Source organism: Wyeomyia smithii, chromosome 3, assembly GCF_029784165.1.
Source record: "Wyeomyia smithii strain HCP4-BCI-WySm-NY-G18 chromosome 3, ASM2978416v1, whole genome shotgun sequence".
In the NCBI taxonomy this organism is placed as follows: domain Eukaryota; kingdom Metazoa; phylum Arthropoda; class Insecta; order Diptera; family Culicidae; genus Wyeomyia; species Wyeomyia smithii.
In genome coordinates this window covers 244,105,626-244,127,372 of record NC_073696.1, presented here as the reverse complement: position 1 = coordinate 244,127,372, position 21,747 = coordinate 244,105,626, and the positions used below count along the sequence as shown (strand labels likewise).

The 21,747-nt window shown below is 40.3% G+C and overlaps 2 protein-coding genes across 2 annotated transcripts; one reads left to right on the top strand and one right to left on the bottom strand.

The window, feature by feature from the left end:
* The first annotated feature begins 7,926 nt into the window (after positions 1 to 7,926).
* Positions 7,927 to 9,940, top strand: LOC129727795 (probable maltase). Its single transcript, XM_055685976.1, has 3 exons — positions 7,927 to 8,103; positions 8,168 to 9,674; positions 9,739 to 9,940. Exons 1-3 carry the CDS (start codon positions 7,962 to 7,964, stop codon positions 9,836 to 9,838), a joined length of 1,749 nt encoding a protein of 582 aa, XP_055541951.1. The 5' UTR covers positions 7,927 to 7,961; the 3' UTR covers positions 9,839 to 9,940.
* Positions 9,941 to 12,539: 2,599 nt separating this feature from the next.
* On the bottom strand, positions 12,540 to 16,674 carry LOC129730943 (isoleucine--tRNA ligase, cytoplasmic). The gene is made up of 4 exons (XM_055690611.1): positions 16,353 to 16,674; positions 15,760 to 16,294; positions 14,434 to 15,701; positions 12,540 to 14,372 (listed from the first exon to the last, which is right to left on the bottom strand). The coding sequence occupies exons 1-4, from the start codon at positions 16,490 to 16,492 to the stop codon at positions 12,656 to 12,658; spliced, it is 3,660 nt and encodes a 1,219-aa protein (XP_055546586.1). The 5' UTR covers positions 16,493 to 16,674; the 3' UTR covers positions 12,540 to 12,655.
* Positions 16,675 to 21,747: the final 5,073 nt, after the last annotated feature.

Here is a 21,747-nt window from a genome sequence, read left to right as displayed (position 1 = left end):
CAACGCTACGAAAGAGATTCCAAACGTTAGCAATGGAGAGTAAAAAACAGGGCGGTGCCTGTGAATTGGAGATAAATGATTTGGAGCCTTTGCGTTGCGGTTTTTGCGAAACATTGTTCCACATCAGCCAGAAATGTTGTGGCATCAACCTTCGAGCGTGCAGGGATATTTTTGGTCTTGGAAAAGTTCTATTTATCTGCCCTGAATGTAGAAGTTTGCTAAACGGAAGAAGCATCCGTGCCTACTTGGCCGGTTTGGATTCTTCCCATCCAAAGAGCACTGACTGCCTTGCCTCGCAATTACAACAATTATCCGGCTTGGTTGAGGTGTTGAGCAAAAGAGTAGACAATATTTCTTCTACATCGACACAAAACAAACGCTCTGCTGCTTCGCCTATGCTGTCTGCTGTGTCAACTGAGTGTGGAACACCAGTTTGGCCACGTTTGAATGCAAAACGTCGTCGTGGTAATTTAGACCAAACCACTTGTCCAGCTTCAAACAAAGGTACAAAGTCGATTGATTTTGAAAATCTTTCTGTTCCTTTCATCACGCCTGCCGCTCCGAAACCAGTATTCTGGTTTTATCTGTCTGGTTTCCAATCATTGATCACTGATAATGATGTGGAAAAAATCGTTTCTTGTTGTTTAGAAACAAATGATCCTATAAACGTGATTCGTCTTGTGCCGAAAGGGAAGGATGTCTCTCAAATGACTTTCCTGTCCTTTAAAATTGGTCTCGACCCTTCGTTGAAAAAACATGCTCTTAATGCGGAGATTTGGCCAACTGGTTTAATATTTAGAGAATTTTTGGAACAGCCAAAAAACCTGACACGGCCGCTTTACATTGCGACCAGGGAGTAATCTGTACTGAAACCCCTGCCGTATACCTCAACAACGACGATTCAATTGAAATGCGATGTAATATGGACGGCAGGAACCATCTGGTTCCTGCCAAAGGCGAGTATTTTATCAATTTTTAATTCCCCCCGCTCTCAATGACTGTACCTTGCAGCGCAACGGCGATTGTGCGGACGAGTACATCTGGACCTTCTACAGAAATGTACGTGGCTTGAGGACCAAAATTAACGACCTGCTTCTAGCAGCAACCGACTGCAACTATGACGTGATCATCATGACCGAGACAAGACTTGACAACTGTATTACTTCGCAGCAACTATTTGGTGCAGGCTTCAATGTATTTCGTTGTGATCGGAGTCCAGATAACAGCAACAAAGTTCGTTTTGGTGGCGTTTTGATCGCTGTTTCGCAACGATATGCCAGTCGTGTGGTGCAATTATCGTATGGTCAAAGTCTGGAACAAATATGTGTTTCTGCGACTATCAAAGGGAAAAAAATTTATATGTGTGCTATCTACATCCCACCGGACAAAAGCCACGACGTAAGAGTAATCAACGATCATATTTTGTCGATGAATGAGCTGAGCGAGAAATGTCTTCCTAATGACGCTGCCTTGGTATGCGGAGATTTTAACCAAGCACGTATGCGATGGAATTCGATAGATAATAGTATTGAATGCGATTCTTCTCAGTTACCGGCGGCTAGCAGCACTCTTTTGGATGGTATGAATTATTTGTGCCTTCACCAAAGGAACCTTATATGCAACGCTCTCAATCGGATACTTGACTTAGTTTTTTGTTCGCCAAAATGTGAGGCTGCTGTGCATATCTGCTCGACTACGTTTCTACCCGTTGACTCGCACCACCCCCCGCTTGAAATGTCGCTTCCCGTGCAAGTTGTGTGTGAAGGATCAGCTGATAGGCGAAATGAACGGCCTTTGAACTTTCGTATGATCGATTTCGAGGCCCTTTCGCAGTATTTGACTACGGTTGACTGGAGTACGATTTTTACGAACGATGTTGACGAAATGGTAAAAACGTTTTGTTATATTTTGAGCAATTGACTAGTTGCGAATGTTCCGCGGATTCGACCCCCTGTTTCACCCGCCTGGAGCACTTATCGCTTACGAGAATTGAAACGTGTGCGCAACGCTTGTCAACGGAGCCTACGACGACGTAGAACTTCTGGTAACCAAACTAGGTTTCAGCAAGCTAGTAAGGCATATAGGTTTTTGAATTCCTGTCTCTACAAATCGTACGTATTACGGGTACAAATGAATTGTTCTGCGATACCAAAAAATGTCTATCTGAATGAGACTACATCAGACGCTATTGTTGATTCTTGCCAGCTGTTCGCCGAGCATTTTTTTTCGGTGTTCTCATATTGTTACACAAGATGTCTCGGCTTGGGATTTCTACTCAACTGGTGACCTGGTTGGAATCCTATCTAACTGATCGTGAGCTTCGAGTGATGATTGATGGTTGTGTATCACGGCCTTTTTCAAATAAGTCTGGTGTCCCACAAGGCAGCAATCTCGGACCGCTTCTATTTATTTTGTATTTCAATGACGCTGCTTTGATACTGGACAAACGTGTATGCTGACGACCTAAAGTTGTATGCTATAGTACAAACGCAGGAGGATTGTTGGAGTTTACAAACCTGTTTAAGTTTGTTTGCTGACTGGTGCCACAGAAACAAACTGATTATTAGTGATGAAAAATGCCAGGTTATCTCATTTCATCGTAAATTACAACCAACAGTGTTCGATTACCATATTGACGGCAAATTACTTACTAGAGTTTTTTTTCTGTATGGACTCAGCACTGCGACCAAAGCTTAGATCTGTTGTGATATTGCCCAGGTGTTTTCTGTACTCCGGACTTCATATTATTGGCAGTATCACTATTGAAGTAAGTGATACGCTTTTCATTTCGTGCTTGTGTGTAAGATGTACCTTTCCGTTCCAAGCTTACTGCTCTACTATACCGAGCCTCTGTCCATCCTAACAATATCGCCTATTTACAATTCCCTGTAGAGAACTTTCATATGTTACTCACACCAGTTTTATTATAATAGGGACTTATTTTTGTTAGAAGGAGAGTCAACAAGGGTACTGTAGAATTCAGATTGAAGGAAGGGTACGTGGTGGGGAGCCTGAGAATAAACCCATGCTAAAGTCTTTTGACAACCAAATGGCCTGATTCTACTAAGTTTCGAACCCACGACCACCTGCTTACCAAAGCGGACTCTGTAACCTTGCAGCTACGGAGCTCCCCTTACCCCCCTTACTAGAGTTAGTAAAGTGACTGATTTGGGAATTTTATTGGACTCAAAAATGACCTCTGATCTGCACCGTTCTGGATTGATATCGAAAGTTACTGCTCTTTGTACTGCGCACTTGTACGTCCAATTTTAGAATATGTAGTCATCATATGGCATCCTTACCAGATTACTTGAAGACTTAGGATTGAACGGGCTCAAAAACGGTTTATTCGCTTGGCCCTAAGGAACTTACCCTGGCGTAACCCCGACAGTTTACCTTCATATTATGATAGGTGCCGGCTACTGGGATTAGATACTCTTGTACGTCGAAGGAAGTTACAGCAATCATTGTTTATCGCTAAGCTCTTAAATGGCGAAATTGATGCTCCTGGACTACTCCAAATGTTGAACTTTCGTATCCCAAACAGATCTCTTCGAAACACGACGTTTTTGCAACCAATTTATCACCGTACCTTGTTTGGAAATAATGAACCGTTCACAGCGTGTGTTCGTAGCTTTACTGATGTTAAAGAGCACTTTGAATTTGACGAACCAACCCGATATTTTGTGAATAGACTTAGAAATGTGATTAGCTAGTTTATTTATTCATTAAGACTATTTATTGTCAGATGGATTATTCAAATACAAATACAAATAAATTCCCTGAACGATTGAAGGTGTACGTTGAAACCAAGGGTGGAAATTTCGAGTCCGTGATGTAAATATTACAAACCATGCTAATGTATCTACATTTTGTATAAACATGTTGTTGTTTATTATTGAAAAAAAATAAAGTTATGACTAAAACATTGAACACGGATAATTTTTTTCCACCCTGTGAACATATATAAATGTAGTCTGGAAGAAAGGAGTCTCATAGAAACGAAACACAAATATCTGCATAACTCGAGAGCTAATCAAACATATGGAACCTAATTTGGAAAGTTGAGGTTTTGGAGAGCAAAAAATATATCTGTGGTAATTTTACGACCCTCCCTCTTCTGGAAGGGAGGGGTCCATTCAAAACTCTCTGCACAACTCGAGAAATTGGGTGAGGATTTATCCAGTACTACTACAGAGGGGTAAAGTAGTTTTATTACCTATTCTAACACTACTCTTCAAGTCAAGCCTAATTCTAGGCTATATTCCGAAAGCGTGGCGACAAGTTCGGGTTATTTTTATCCCCAAGGTCAATAAAAGGAACAAAACATCACCAAAATCCTTCAGGCCTATAAGCTTATCGTCAGTCCTTCTCAAAATGATGGAAAAAATAAGATGAAGAGTTTGAAATAGTTGGGTTCGCTGATGATATAGTCATAATTGTTCGTGGCAAGCATGACGATATCATCGCTAACCGAATGCAAACTGCCCTAAACATTGTTTCCTCGTGGTGCGATAGGGAAGGTCTAAATGTTAATCCTTCAAAAACTACTATCGTTCCATTTACTCGAAGGAGAAAAGTTATGCTAAATAATATAAGCTTGAAAGGTGAGCTCTTGAAACTCTCAGACAACGTCAAATATCTTGGGGTACTCCTTGACAAAAAACTTAACTGGAATACTCATCTAGAGCAAGTAATAAGCAAAGCCACAAATACTCTATGGATATGTAATAAAACTTTTGGTAAACAATGGGGACTAAAACCGATAATGATCCATTGGATTTATTCGGCTATTGTGAGACCCAGAATTACCTACGCTTCACTGGTCTGGTGGCCAAAAACAAAAGAAAGAGGTGCTCAAGATAAGTTGGAAAAACTTCAACGGCTAGCTACTCTCTCAATAACGGGTGCAAGGAGAAGTACACCAACCAAGGCATTGGAAGCTTTACTCTTTATGCTTCCACTGCATCAGTTTACACAATTAGAAGCAGAGAAGAGTGCTTTAAGGATTAAAAGACTCTTAAAACTCTTTGAAGGTGACCTAACAGGTCATCTAAATATTCTAAAAACTACTCGTATCAATCCCCTAGTAACCAACAATGGAGACTGGATGGAGAAACGATACAACTTTGAAAGAAGATATCAAATAGTTAAACCTGAGCGCGATGTTTGGCAACGTGGGGGTCCTGATATCCGTCCGGGATCAATTGTTTTTTACACAGATGGTTCAAAAATGAACGATCGAGTGGGAGCAGGAGTAACAGGCCCAGGAGTAGATCTATCAATTCCGCTGGGTCGATGGCCAAGCGTTTTCCAAGCCGAAGTCCAAGCTATACTAGAATGTTCTGTTATATGCCTACGCAGGAAATACAGACACTCAAACATTTGCATCATGTCCGACAGTCAAGCAGCTTTAAATGCTCTGAAGTCTGCAACATGCACATCAAAACTTGTTTGGGAGTGTTCTCAATCACTTCAAACACTGGGTTGCAAATGCAATAATTAAGTAAATTTATATTGGGTTCTTGGTCACCGTGGAATCGATGGGAACGAAAAAGCCGATGAACTTGCAAGACTTGGATCGTCTCATCAGTTCACAGGACCAGAACCTTTCTGTGGCTTATCCGCTTCTTCACCTAAAATGGAGCTGAAAGCATGGGCAATTTCGAAGGTGGAGTCCAACTGGACAAATACTTTCATTGGTAGGCAGTCAAAGAGGTTTATAACACCGAACGGTCCTATGACTCTCAAAATACTGGAGCTTTCAAAGAAAGATCTAAGCACATATACTGGTCTAATAACAGGGCGTTGTCCGAGCCGTTATCACTTGAAGCTTATGAAAAAACTTCAAGATGATACGTGTCGCTTATGTGGCATGGAAAAAGAAGACTCGGAACACCTGTTATGCCGATGTCCGGCAAATATTAATAAAAGACATAAGTTCTTCAATAGGGGGCTATTAGAACCCTCTGAAATCTGGAGAACAACTCCCAGTACGGTTATTCGCTTCATGCGAAGTGTAATACCAGACTGGGCTAATGCTATTGGTCATATCATGACGGCCACTTCCAATAGTGGTACGTTATCCTGACTTAGCAAAATTAAAAAAGGGCATATGTCACAAAAGATCAAAAAATTGGTCGCAGTGATAAAATACCCAACACGGAAAAATAACTCGAGAAATGATCGAGCCAATAGAGTCAAATTGATCATATGGAGGTTTTAGGGGCAAAAAACGATCTCATGAAGGCTTGACACCCCTCTCTCTTCTGGAAAAGAGGGCTCCTGTACAAATCAAACACAAATTGCTGCATAACTTGGGAACTAATGAAGCAAATGGAATCAAATTTGACATGTGGAAATTTTTAAGGGCAAAAATATTCCTATGACGGCTCGACACTCCGCTATAGTTCGAGAGGGGTCACCCATGCAAATGAAACAGATATTCCAACCAATTTTTCCGGAAAACAGTGTAAAATAATCGGAATGATGTACAGCAGTCAAATATCGGCTACAGACGCTATGTTTGAATCCAAGCTGGAAACTTCTGGTTTTTGAAAAACGGTTGAAAATGGCCCAATACCACCCAATATCGGTATTTCCGGAGTCAGAAGATGCCAGAAATGGACTCCACATGCCATTTTGAAATCCATCATGGCGACTTCTGGTTTCTGCAAAACAGCCGAAAATGATCGAATAGCACCCATTATGGGTATTTCCGTGATCGGGATGATGCAAAGAAGCCAAGAATCGATTGTGGACACCATTTTGAACTCTGAAGTGGCAACTTCCGGTTTCTGGGAAACAACTTAAAATAACTAAATACCACCCAATATGAATATATTCGAAATGAAAAAATACCCGAATACCACCCAATATGGGTATTTCCAGAAACAACATGATGTATGCCTTTTGAAGAATGTCATCATTCCGATAAAACCAATCTTGCAAACGATTCGTCTTTTGTGTTTGGACGTATCCAGTAACTGATTCGTCATTCGTAGACTATAAACATATCGCAAGATTAGTCTTTGGATGTATGTAGCATCAATTAAAAATGTATAATTTCAAACATTTCAAATACAGAAAAATGGGCAAGACGAAGTCAAGCACCCTCGAGAGCATCACGGAGGTCTTCATAGCTGCACACAGGGGTTCCAGATGGCTGTTGGTAATCTGTAAATAAATAAATAAATAAATTAGACAGCGTTCTGATCCAGATGGTTTGTTTATTAGGCGCGTGGAAAATTTCATTTTTCTTCTTCTATTACTAAATAAGAAATATTGGAATACTCCAGAATTGCCTTGTTCCAATTATGTTAATTCGGGAATTCATGTACCTTCTCATGTGTAAATAAAAAAAAAATCGTGGTGGAAGTGTTTAAAGTTTTGCGATGCACTTTATCATTCCTCTGGACTCTTGTTTTCCCTCCTCAACAACGGTTAGCTGATGTCGTCAAGTGATATAAGAAGTAATGGTGATAAGAATCATTTTCACTGCCGGATTTTAAAATTAATATTATTCTACTACAAATAACAACAGAATGTATGAATAGATGAATTCATATTTCATCATACGAAAACGAATGTTGCATCGGCAAATTGGTTGCAACAGATGCTAATTCAAAATTCAGTTGTTTATTTACTCGCCAGCAATCGCTTTTAGCTAAGCTAAACAACAAGTATTTGTATCAACAAATGTTTCCATCAATCTTCCTGCCCCCAATTCTGCTCAACTGTTTGCCAATATTTCGAAAGCGTTATGAATAAAAATTCCTTGCTGGTATCCGTTCACGTTGCAATCTGTCACGTTAAATTATTCAAACGAAACACTTTATTTGCCAACTATCAACATTAGGAGCAAATTATAATTTCAAATTAAAACTTTCTGATACTATAAAACACGGGAAAAGTTGTACAGCCATCATCATTCAACTGCTAGTTGAAAGTAGAAAGATAATATGAAAACGTTGGGCCTTTTATTGGCAATGGCACTGGTCGGATCCGGTGCCACCCTCGATTGGTGGGAACATGGTAACTTCTACCAAATATACCCTCGTTCGTTCAAGGATTCTGACGGCGATGGCATTGGAGATCTCGACGGTAAGTAGTGGTAAAATTTGCCCCCCACTAAATGAACCACAAATTGTCGTTCGTCATTACACAGGTATCACCCAGAATCTCGCTTACCTCAAGGAACTTGGAATGGACGGCGTTTGGCTTTCGCCGATCTTCGAATCCCCGATGCGAGACTTCGGATACGATATCTCTAGCTTCTACAGGATACAACCAGAGTATGGCGATTTGAGTGCCTTCGGACGGCTGGTGAACAAAACCAAAGAGCTCGGCCTGCGTCTGATTCTCGATTTCGTACCGAACCACACCAGTGACAAGCACGAGTTCTTCAATCTGTCGGTACACCGGGTTGAACCGTACACGAATTACTACGTCTGGCACCCGGGTGTAGAGGGACCGAACGGTACTCGCGTTCCGCCTTCAAACTGGATTAGCGTGTTTCGTGGCTCCGCCTGGGAATGGAACGACATTCGTAAAGAATTCTACCTGCACCAGTTCTTGAAGGAACAACCCGATTTGAACTACCGCAATCCAGCGGTGGTAGAAGAAATGAAAAATGTTCTCCGTTTCTGGCTGGACAGAGGAGTTGGAGGTTTCAGAATTGATGCTGTTCCCTACCTGTTCGAAAGTGCTGAAGTTAGCGGTCGCTATCGGGATGAACCGCTAAGCAGGGCTACAGATGACCCAGAAAACCCTGCCTATCTAGTTCATACTCAAACTTTCGATCAACCGGAAACATTTGACATGGCCTACCAATGGCGTGCCGTGCTCGATGAATACAGTGTCAGGGACAACAATACACGCATCATGATGACCGAAGGTTACTCAACTGTTGATAAAGTTGTCGAATTATTTGGGAACAGCACCGTTAATGGGTCAAACATTCCGTTCAACTTCCAACTGATGAGTATCCTTAACAAAAATAGCACTGCAGCCGATTTCGCTAGGGCCGTGAACATTTGGCTGAACGCATTACCGGCTGGTAGACGTTCGAATTGGGTTCTCGGAAATCATGACAACCCCCGTATCGGGACTCGTCTCGGGAAAAACAAAATCGATTTGTACAATATAGCACTGCAGACTCTGCCAGATATTGCCGTTACCTATTACGGTGAGGAGATCGGTATGCTGGATCAGTATATTCCTTGGGAAAAAACGATTGACCCGGCTGGATGCCGAACATCACCGGAAACCTTCACGCAGTACTCCCGGGATCCCGTTCGTACTCCTATGCAGTGGAACAGCAAGCGAAATGCCGGATTCTCTCTGGCGAATCAAACTTGGCTGCCAGCGTCTGACAACTACCGACATCTTAACGTTTATCAGCAAAGTCGCGCCAGAAAGAGTCATCTGAAAATATTCAAACAACTCACCAAGTTCCGCAAGGGTCCAATTCTTTCTCTCGGTGATTTCGATATGCGTCTAGTCAACAAACAGCTGGTGGCATACCAACGGAACCTGAAGAACGTTGGATTCGTAGTTGTGGTCCTGAACTTTGCCAAACAACCACAGCGTATCAATTTGCCTAGCGTTTTCGGAAAACTTCCACGCCATTTGCAGGTGGTGACTTCTTCGCTGCAGGTGCGCACCGCGGATCGGTAAGTTGAACAATGAAATATTTTTTTTTTGTCAGAGATTATCTAAAAAATTTATTTCCTGTAGTTCTCGGATTAACCCAAGAACTTATAGATTGGCAGGAGAGAGTGGCATTGTGCTTCTCCATAGACATCCCAAACGGAAGCCCGCAGTACTCCGTAATTAAGCTCTGGATATCAACGAGCTTAATATAACCTACACATAATTTAACATGATATGAAATCTTTTATCGCACAGAAATAAATTTTTAAACATTTCACAAATGAAATTCTAAAGCTTTCATTGGCAGCTGGTTGACACATTTTCGATTTTTTCATTTAAACTTTTCGACGGTTCTAAACTCAATTGGGTCCTGAAGCTATACAAGTTTTTAAATATCATTTAATTTTTGAGTGTTCTGAGCAAAAATGTAATTTATAAAAAATGTTTATGATTATCCTTCGATTTTTAAATGAAGAATAAAAAACCGCTCGGAATGTCGGAATGTATATGTGCAAACTGTCATGTTTTTTATTCTTCATTTAAAAATCGAAGGACAACGATAAACAGTTTTTGAAAATCACGTTTTGCTCAGAAAATTACACTCTTCCGGTTGATACATAAAAATCAGAAAACCGAGTAAAACTTTAGGGTCCAATATGGAAACAGTTTCTATTTTGGTTTTTCCTGGCTTTCAGAAGCACTTTTCAGCGATTTTGAGCTCAATTTGGGATCATTTTCTATTTTGGCTTTTTCTAGCCTTTAGAAGCACTTTTCAGCGATTCTGAGCTCAATTTGGGATCATTTTCTATTTGGCTTTTTCTAGCCTTTAAAAATACTTTTCAGCGATTCTGAGCTCAATTTAGGATCATTTTCTATTCTGGCTTTTTCTGGCCTTTAGAAGCACTTTTCAGCGATTCTGAGCTAAATTTGGTATCATTTTCTATTTTGGCTTTTTCTAGCTCTTAAAAGCACTTTTCAACGATTCTGAGCTAAATTTGGGATCATTTTCTATTCTGGCTTTTTTGGCCTTCAGAAGCACTTTTCGGCAATTCTGAGCTCAATTTGGGATCATTTTCTATTTTGGCTTTTTCTGGCCTTTAGAACCACTTTTCAGCGATTCTGAGCTCAATTTGGGATCATTTTCTATTTTGGCTCTCACTGGCCTATAGAAGCACTTTTCAACGATTCTGAGCTCAATTTGGGATCGTTTTCTATTCTGGCTTTTTTGGCCTTCAGGAGCACTTTTCGGCAATTCTGAGCTCAATTTGGGATCATTTTCTATTTTGGCTTTTTCTGGCCTTAAGAAGCACTTTTCAGCGATTCTGAGCTCAATTTGGGATAATTTTCTATTATGGCTTTTTCTGGCCTTTAGAAGCACTTTTCGGCAATTCTGAGCTCAATTTGGGATCATTTTCTATTTTGGCTTTTTCTGGCCTTCAGAAACACTTTTCGGCAATTCTGAGCTCAATTTGGGATCATTTTCTATTTTGGCTTTTTCTGGCGTTCAGGAGCACTTTCCGGCAATTCTGAGCTCAATTTGGGATCATTTTCTATTTTGGCTTTCACTGGCCTATAGAAGCACTTTTCAACGATTCTGAGCTCAATTTGAAATCATTTTCATTCTGGCTTTTTTTGCCTTCAGAAGCACTTTTCGGCAATTCTGAGCTCAATTTGGGATCATTTTCTATTTTGGCTTTTTCTGGCCTTTAGAAGCACTTTTTAGCGATTTGAGCTCAATTTGGGATCATTTTCTATTTTGGCTTTTTCTGGCCTTTAGAAGCACTTTTTGGCAATTTTGAGCTCAATTTGAGATCATTTTCTATTTTGGCTTTTTCTGGCCTTTAGAAGCACTTTTCGGCAATTTTGAGCTCAATTTGGGATCATTTTCTATTTTGGCTTTTTCTGGCCTTTAGAAGCACTTTTTAGCGATTTGAGCTCAATTTGGGATCATTTTCTATTTTGGCTTTTTCTGGCCTTTAGAAGCACTTTTTGGCAATTTTGAGCTCAATTTGAGATCATTTTCTATTTTGGCTTTTTCTGGCCTTTAGAAGCACTTTTCGGCAATTTTGAGCTCAATTTGAGATCATTTTCTATTTTGCCTTTTTCTAACTTTAAGAAGCACTTTTCGGCAATTTTGAGCTCAATTTGGGATCATTTTCTATTTTTGCTTTTTCTGGCTTTTAGAAGCACTTTTAGGCGATTCTGAGCGCAATTTGAGATTTCTATTTTTCTATTCTATTTTTCTATTCTATTTTTGCTTTTCCTGGCCTTTAGAAGCACTTTTCGACGATCCTAAGCTCAATTTGGGATCATTTTCTACATTGGCTTTTTCTGACATTTAGAAGCACTTTTCGACGATACTAAGCTCAATTTGGGATCATTTTCCATTTTGACTTTTTCTGGCCTTTAGAAGTACTTTTCGGCGATTCTGAGCTCAATTTGGGATCATTTTCTATTTTGGCTTTTTCTGGCATTTAGAAGCACTTTTCGACGATTCTAAGCTCAATTTGGGATCATTTTCTATTTTGGCTTTTTCTGGCTTTTAGAAGCACTTTTCGACGATTCTGAGCTCAGTTTGGGATCACTTTCTAGTTTTGCTTTTTCTGGCCTTTTGAAGCACTCTTCGTCGATTCCGAGCTTAATTTGGGATCATTTTCTATTTTGGCTTTTAATGGCCTCCTGAGCATTTTTCATCGGTTATTGGCTTAATTTGGGATCATTTTCTATTCTGGCTTTTTCGGGCCTTCAGAGGCACTTTTCAGCGATTCTGAGCTTATTTTGGGATCATCTCCTATTTTTACTTTTGCTGGAAAACGAAACCTGGGAGTAGATGAATTGCAGATGACCTTTGAATTTCGGATCAATAACAGAAAACAATCGCACAATAATGCTTAGGAAAGATAGGGATGTAATTAAATGTGTGCTATTTTGATTCATAACGACTTAAATCTAGCAAAAAAAAAGATCGTCCATTGACCTGCAAGTCCGCTCGCGTCGATATTCAATTAGTAAATACTTCCTTCAACACCTGTTCGGTGTTTAGTTTCACTCCAGCGGGGTTTTCCTCAAGCACCGTTGTTTGCTTGTCCTTGTAGTCCACGTTTCGAAATGCACAGCACGGTACCTTTGCCGGTTTCCAGCCCTGAGGTATAGCCGAGCCGCGAGTAATATATAACGTCTGCTGGTTCAATTTGTTATCCACCGAAGTCAGCGTTTGTCCCTCCGATGTCAGTATATTGTAGGACTGGTCATTCAATCCAAATAAGCAATGAATTTCGGCGTTTAACTGGTCGAAGGTTAGTTGGTTGCCCTTAGCATCCACCAGCAGAACCGTAGCCGATCTGGACAGTTTTTGTTGATACCGTGGCACTATGTTTTCATCCAGTACTAGATTTACCCAAGGACTGACTGGTACCGGACGTTCCTTAGGTGAACAGATTACTATATTTAGCTGAACTCCTTTGAGTCCTTGACATTCTTCTATTAAAACTTCTTTCGAGCTGGCTTCCGGTCCGTACGGCACAAACGGAGATTTAACAGTATTCACAATATATTCTTGATGGCTTTCAGCAACGCTCTTTATCTCGCCTTCTTTACTGACAGTGTAGTAGATCAAAACCGGATCGGTCGGAATAAGTTTGGCTTTTTTCTTTAATTTTTGAATGCGATTGATGATTTCCCGAGCGACTCCTTCCTTCATGAGTTCTTCATTGGGAGTCATATCCAATAAAACCAAAACATCGTTATCGCTGTGCGCTTCGTAGTTATGACCTCCAGCTTGCGATTCATCAAACTGATACATCAATCTAAGTTCTTCCAATTCAATGCGATGTCCAAGCACGGTAAAATAGCCAACCTTAAGCTGTTCGCTGATCTGTTCATCCGTTAGTGCCTTAATTGCGAGCAGAACCTGCTTAAAATCATTCTTTAGCCGAATTCCTAACGATTTATGGTCAGGCTCAGCTCTTAGCTTCACACCATATTTCTGTTTATCCGAACTGTATGTAATCTTTCGCACGTTCAACTCATCCAGAATGAAATATTCCAAGGACTTTACATCATCTAAGTACTCCGCTGTTTGGTGAATAATGATAACCTCCGTCAGAGGGTACTTGATCGGAACGGTTCTTCGATCGCGCATAATTCTTCCCAGTTCAACAACCGCTTGCATCCGAGACACTGCTCTCTCGATCGGTAAGTTTATGTATTTATTTACGGCGGTAGGCATCATCTGGTAATGCACGCTTCCTTCGACGGGATCCTTATTCAACAATCGTAGCCGTTGAAACATGAATTCAGTCAAATAGGGAGTGAACGGAGCCATCATCTTTACCATCGCTAGCAAAACATCGTACAGCGTATCCAACGCGTGATAGCAATCCTCGGCCCCGAACTCCCCCTTGATGCGTTTCCGGTTCATGCGTACATACCAATTGGTTAGCTGATCGATAAATTTGGTCAACCGAGGAACAACAGTATACAGATGATAGGCTTTCATTTCCTTGGCGAAAAATTGAAGCAATGATTCTTTGAACGAAATAATCCAAACGTCCATCACATTGTTGGAACGCTTTTCGGCATGACGCATCGCATCGTAGCGATAAACCTGCTTCTCCTCCTTCTCGAACCGGTCGATGTTCTGCAGCAGGAAGCGGAATGCGTTGAACCACGGTAAGAACACATCCTTGATGATGTCTTTAACACCCTCCTCTTTGAATCTACAAAAAGAAAATCGAATTTATTTTCACATTTTGTAACGTAAAAAGCTTTGGAATGTACCTGAGATTTTCAGCGCGAACGACCGGTGAGTTGATCAAATACAGCCGAAGTGCATCCGCCCCGTACTTATTCACTACCTCCATCGGATCCGGATAATTCTTCTTGCGTTTGCTCATCTTCTGCCCATCGGCAGCCAGCACGAGTCCGGTACAGTTTAAATTCTTGAACGGTGGTTTATTAAACAACGCCGTCGAAATGACCAAAAGAGTGTAAAACCAGCCCCGAGTCTGATCGATTCCTTCGGCGATGAAATCGGCCGGAAAGTTGTTGGTTAAGAAATCAGAAGCATTCTCGAACGGATAATGGTTCTGGGCGAAAGGCATAGATCCGGACTCAAACCAGCAATCAAATACCTCTGGAATACGTCTGAGCGGTGGATTCCCCGGAACGGCGGATGGAATCTCAATGGGATCAATAGTCTCCCGGTGCAAATCGTCCACCTTCACTCCGGAATATTTCTCCAGTTCTTCGATACTGCCAATGCAAACAATTTCTTTCCCATCGGGAGACATCCACAAAGGAATGGGAGTTCCCCAATAGCGATTTCTGCTGATAGCCCAATCCCGGGCATCACGCAGCCAGTTTCCAAAACGTTTTTCCTTGACGTACTCCGGTACCCAATATGTCTGAGAACTGCAACTGACCAACTGCTTTGTCATGTGTTCCACCCGAACAAACCAAGACGGGACGGCCTTATAAATTAAAGGTGTATCTGATCGCCAACAGAACGGATAATTGTGCTTTGTTTGTGTAGCCAAAAGCAGCCGACCTTTCTCTTTCAACATTTTGATGATATTCTTATCCGCATCCTTAACGTACTGTCCTTCAAAATCCTTAACAGGATCCACAAATCTACCGCTTGGATCTACCGGGCAAACAATTTCCTGATCCCGCGTAATGACTCCATTAGCCAGACATACTCGGAAATCATCTTCACCAAAGTAAGGCGCCTGATGAACCACGCCAGTACCAGAATCTTCCGTAACATAGCCATCCACCAGCACTCGGAACGCAACTGTTTCATATTTCCGGAAATAATCGAACAACGGTTCGTACTTCAAACCAACCAGTTTGTTTCCTGGAAAACGTTCCAGCACCTCATAACATTCCGGTCCTTTAAAAAGAGTTTCGACTCGACACTCCATCAGCACGTATATTTTACCAGTCTTAACATCTTTCACTCTAGCGTAGATCAAATCTGGATTAACGCAGCAGGACATATTAGAAGGCAAAGTCCAGGGTGTCGTTGTCCAACCAACAAGGGCAGCCTACGGGTAAATAAACTACATAATCTCATGAACGCTCATGCTTATCAAAAACTCTTACCCCATCTTTATCACCCACTATCGGAAACGTAACAAACACGGCCGGATCCGTAACCTCCTTGTAGTTCTGTCCAGACTCGAAATTAGACAACGCAGTTGTGCAAGCCGTCGAGTAAGGCATCACCTTTACCCCCTGGTAGACCATTCCTTTTACATAAAGCTGCTTAAACACCCACCAAATAGACTCCATGTACCACGGATACAGTGTCTTGTAGTCATGCTTAAAGTCAATCCAGCGACCCATTCGACCGACAATCTCTTCCCATTCCTTAGCGTACCGCATGACAATCTTGCGGCACTCGGTGTTGTACGCCTTAATTCCCATTTTAGCCACATCGTCCGGCCCGCGGATATTCAGCGCCTTATCGATTTCGTACTCCACCGGCAGACCGTGACAATCCCAGCCAAACCGTCGTTCCACATGGTATCCCTGCTGGTGGGCGTACCGAGTCACAATGTCTTTAACCGTACCCGCCAGAATATGCCCATAGTGGGGCAAGCCGGTGGCAAAAGGGGGTCCATCGTAAAACGTATATCTAGAAATGCATTGTCTGATTAAATCCTTATCAGTAAGATTGTCCACACGCGCTGTACCGTGGTTTTCCCTGGGATTGTTTTAAGCACGTTTCAAAAACCTTTTCATCCCGCCAGTAGCGTAAAACTTTTTCCTCTTCTGCCGGGAAATTGATAGTCTCCGGCAGCCGATGCAAATCACTCATACTCACAGTGTCCATTTCAATCGATTCAATTTGACACCGCAGTCCAGTTGAACGCTTACTCCAGCACTAAATCACCACAAATTCGACCACCTTGCGTATGAACAATTACTTGAATTATACCGAAAAGAATGAAACAATTTCATCAGCACATTTCGTCACAATTGTTCACGTTGAAAAGAAAGGTGGAAGGAAAATTGCATGCCTTGCTGCATGCAGAGCTGCCAGATTTTATTTTTAAAACTCTGTATGCACTCGAAAAAAAAAATTGTATTTTTCTGTATTTTATTCGTGTGCCTACCTCTTAGGTGCCTACAAGTGCTTGGGGTTGTGGAAGTTAGGCTTGGAATCCGACCTTAAATCCCGCCTAAAACCCTTAAAAGGTTGGGAAAAATTTCTGGAAGAAAACTCAGGTCTATAACCGTGTTTTTTCCCAAGTAGTCTCGAATTCCGCCTAGCCAAATGACGGATGGCCAGAAAAAATCAAAGAAAAGCAAGTTCCCGCTTAGTTGAATGCCCGACGCCCAGCAGAAAACGAACAGAAGTAATAAAAGAACAAAAGAACAGCGTTGGTCATCGTCAACGCAAATACAACATAATTACAATCAGGCGCAAATATTCCACGTTGGACGAAGAAACAGATTTTAAAGCCTACTCGCACCTATACAAATTTCCATTGGGAATTGCTTGTGAAAACCGAATCGGCCAGTTTGGCGGTTATGCGGGAAACGCATTTGAAAAACTGAAAACTGATGTTCGGATGAAATATTTGTGAGGTAGAGCTACCAGTGCTTTAGTACGAACATTTTGTGAAACATCACAGTTTCACACCAAAACTAAAAAAGTTTCAATTGCTTAAATTCTGTACAAATCTGCATAGAAAATCAAAATTCTGTATGAATTCTGTATTCTGTATTATTTCTGTATCGTGGTCAAAAAATCTGTATAATACAGAAAAATCTGTATACTTGGCAGCTCTGGCTGCATGCGGCGAAACTGACAGCTCAGCACTAACAGTTCAAAGTAAAGGTAGCCGAGGTTACTTTCTGCATGGGCATGCCAAATGTGTACAAATTAGATTTGTTTCAGGTGCAATATGAAATTATATTGCCCCTTGCATGACTATTTCGCATTCAGACTTCTGTGATAATCATTCATTGCCCAACTTCTTATTTCGCTCTATCAAATTGACACCTCAGTAGCGCAGTGGCAGTTTTTTTGGGTTCATTGTTGGTTTTGTTGTTCATTTGCAACATTAAGTCTCGCGTAATTTTTCAAAAGGACCTATCTAACATTGAGAGACTCTCTTTGTTTACTTTCTCTTTGATCAATAACTATGTTATATTTTCCATATTTCATAACACTCAATGCATAGTAAGCAAGACAGAATTATAATCTCTCGATTAAGGGAAGGAAACCTTGGAAAATATGTATAATGACGACGTAATTAACGAAACAAAGTGGGAAAGAAGAGGATCTGTCATTGTTACTTAGGTCCTTTTGAAAAATTACGCGAGAAGTATATATTTTTGAGTAGCTTTAGTTGAAAATTAGGTTGAATTATCAAAACAAAACTAAGTGTTACATGATTGATTGGGTGATACTGAGTATCGATACTTTCTCAATAGACCTTTCTATCTGCGCTAGTGTTAGTGGTCGATTTCAACAATACAAGGTTTATTTTTGGTAGCAAATAATCAACACGCTGGTGGTAACAAAAAAATTCCTCCTGGCCCGAACTTGTATTCAAGTTGTAAACCGATTTTTAGTTTTATTTCATCTTTTTTACCACTAAAACAAAGATTGTTAAAACAGGTAACACTAATAAACTAGGATTCATGAGTGCAATATTTTTCGAAATTGAATATCAGCTGATTTTTTGGTTGAAAACAAATCGATTTTTAAAGGATACTCGAATAAGCCTGTATTGGTAAGATCTGGCTTAGAAAGCTCTATTGTCATTGTATCGATACTAGACCTCACTGTTTCAACTATACTAGATTAATATACAGTCGCCGTTCGATAAGTGCAAGTCTTTTAACTGCAACGCTTTTTAACTGCAAGACCGATAACTGCAACAACTTTGCAGTTATCGGACCGCAATCCGTCAAATCTGAAGTCAAAGTCATATTTGACATTGAAGTGACAAATCTCGCGGGGGGATTCTAAATGCATTCGAAAATAAAAATTGTTGAATTTCTAGAAACATTTCAAAAGGACTTTTCATTTCTCTCGATTTTTTTCGATTCCGTTTACTTGTTGTCTCTTCATTCTAGATGGGAGATTATAGATCTCCACTATTAATCAATGAAGCCAAATCACCAAAAACTAAAATAGGTAAGTTTTTTGATTAATCAATTTGATAGTCGTATTTCCGCATCATAATTTATTGCGTTTTCGTAACTACTTTACATAACCAATATGTAGGCGAAGATAAAGTTTATCACTACAGAAGACCATTTTACGAGACGTTTCTGAACTCAATTCATGAATGAAATTTTGACAGAAAGCTCGGAACCGCTGACATAACGCAAGTAAAAGCAACATCAATGTCAGCAGGATTCGTGACGTGAAAGCTAGCCAAACAATGCACAAGGAATTTTTTTTTCTCTTATAATAATTACGGAAAGTGAACCACATAACATGGTGATTTGGCTTCATTGATTAATAGTGGAGATCTATAATCTCCCATCTAGAATGAAGAGACAACAAGTAAACGGAATCGAAAAAAAATCGAGAAAAATGAACAGTCCTTTTGAAATGTTTCTAGAAATTCAACAATTTTTATTTTCGAATGCATTTAGAATCCCCCCGCGAGATTTGTCACTTCAATGTCAAATACGACTTTGACTTCAGATTTGACGGATTGCGGTCCGATAACTGCAAAGTTGTTGCAGTTATCGGTCTTGCAGTTAAAAAGCGTTGCAGTTAAAAGACTTGCAGTTATCGAACGGCGACTGTACTTCATTAAAAAAATACATTTCGACATCATTGAAAACAAAAATGGTATTGACGGACCCCCCTCTAAATTTTGGCATGTGTCAAGTGTTGCAGTTATCGAACGGCATTCGATAACTCAGGGGGGATTTACTGCTGTCAAAATTCATATATGTGTGCGTTATCGCAGATCAACTCTGGTCCATGAAGTTTGTTGGTCCATGACGTTTAAAAGATTTCCTGTGTGGCGAGGAAAGTTCATGATTTTCAGCTAATTGCAGGCTGCTGCCACCAAATTTCACTACGCAACGCAGTATGAATAAAAGTTTTCCGCGATTTCTAGAGTTTAGGTAAAAAAGAACGTTACAATTCTACTGAATTTTACTCCAACCAAAACGACAAAAACCAAAACAACCGGACGCCTTGTTGCCAAATATGCTGGTCACGGTTACACGATATTTGACAGATAGATTCCCTTCTGCGATAACTGCAATGTAAACATGTTGCAGTTAGCGAACGACGACTGTATATAGGTATCAAGCACTGACCATTGCTGGAGTGATTTCTTATTAACCTACCAAGGTAGCAGTCATGATAGAGTATCTTTGTCTATATAATAAAATATTTCTGTCCAGCATTTCGATATCGCTATCACCAAAACTCCGAAATCGTGTACGAGATTCGACTGTGATAATCGTGTATTTCGGGGTAGTCCAATTTGGCGTAAAAGTCGCAATAACAAACATTATCACTTCTCGCGCTTTTAGCAAAATGAAAACAATTTTATGAGAAAGTAAAGACCCAAATACACACACGGCGTATTTATCATGTTTTTTTTTCTTGAAATTCAAGATCATTCCACACTATCTGCAAAATATTTTACCAAAATTAGCAAACATCAGCAGGTTTATTCAGCGAACATGTATTATTTAATCTAGATATTTTCTCTACCTACTATTTTTGCCGGCTCTACGTAGTGTTCCCGTGAAAGCACAATCACGTCACGCTAATTTCGACTCATTTTTCCTGTTGTGGGCCTATACTTTACTGCAATTTTGTTAAATTCAATCACTATTTTGAAGCACAATCCAACATTTACCATAGGCTTGGTACCTTAACTAACAATACCAGATTGGAAGACATGTCTTCAATTTGAAGACATTTAACCTGCTCAAAGACATCCTTGTTTGTGAAGACATTGGGAAATATGCAATGAGCATAAAAGAGAGGTGAAGAGGAGAGTGATTTTTTCTAGTATTAGTAAATGCTTCAAATGTAAACAACTAGACGAATTCAATGGGAAACCCAAATAGCTACGTCACTATTTGGCATCAACAATGGGCAGAGGGGGCGAGCGGATGGGCGCGTGCAAGTGTTAAGCCTGTAGTACACTCTTTGTCTAATGGTCAAATATTTGACCTTCTGACATCATGGTCAAATTCATTTGACATCATGGTTGTTGTTTGCCCGTGTTTGCCCCATGTTAAAATTGGAGAGTAAAAAATAATTATCTTTGACCAAATTTTTATCTGTCAAAAAGTGACAAATATTTGACGCTCGGTCAAAGAGTGTACTACAGGCTTTAGTAAGTTTCCTCCTTACTTCTCTTTTATGCTCATTGGGAAATATGCATAGGCGCCAACTTTAGGCGGGCAAAGCAACCCCCCTACCCTCCCCAATAATTTATACAAGAGGCAACAATTCGATTTTTAAATGAAGAATAAAAATTGCTCGAAATCCGCTGACAGTTGGTACCTAAGAGAGAGGCGCCAGCTCAATGACAGTTCAATTTGCGCATCTGTCACTCGATTTGATGATGATATTATTGTAAAATATGTTTAAACTTGATCATTGTCATATCGGTTGAATATTATAGTATATTTTTTAAGTAGCGAAAGCAGTTTCATTGATCCAGTTTCCGTCCGTGCAATTAAGAAATAAGCCTCAGTTACAACCACGGCGCACGGTGCTCCCACAGACCGTTATTATAAAAATAAATGCACCAAAGAATCTAAGTACACCATTCAATTCGTTATGACGTCCAGAATCTCTGGTCAAAATTCCAAAATCATCGTACGGTACATTTTCACTCACCTTTTGAAGGTCGTAAAGTACAAAAAAATGATATAAAAACGACGAAATACTTATTGTAAAGCACGTATTTCTACTACCATTTTATGAAATAACTTCCAAAATAGTTTCTACACATTCCAAAGTTTTTATTTCAAGACACTGACAATTGGTGGAAAGATTTATGCACAGTGGTCTAAACTAGAAAAATCGTGATCGTTCTAGATTTGACAGTGAAAAGTTGATTTTATGTACTCAATGTCTTC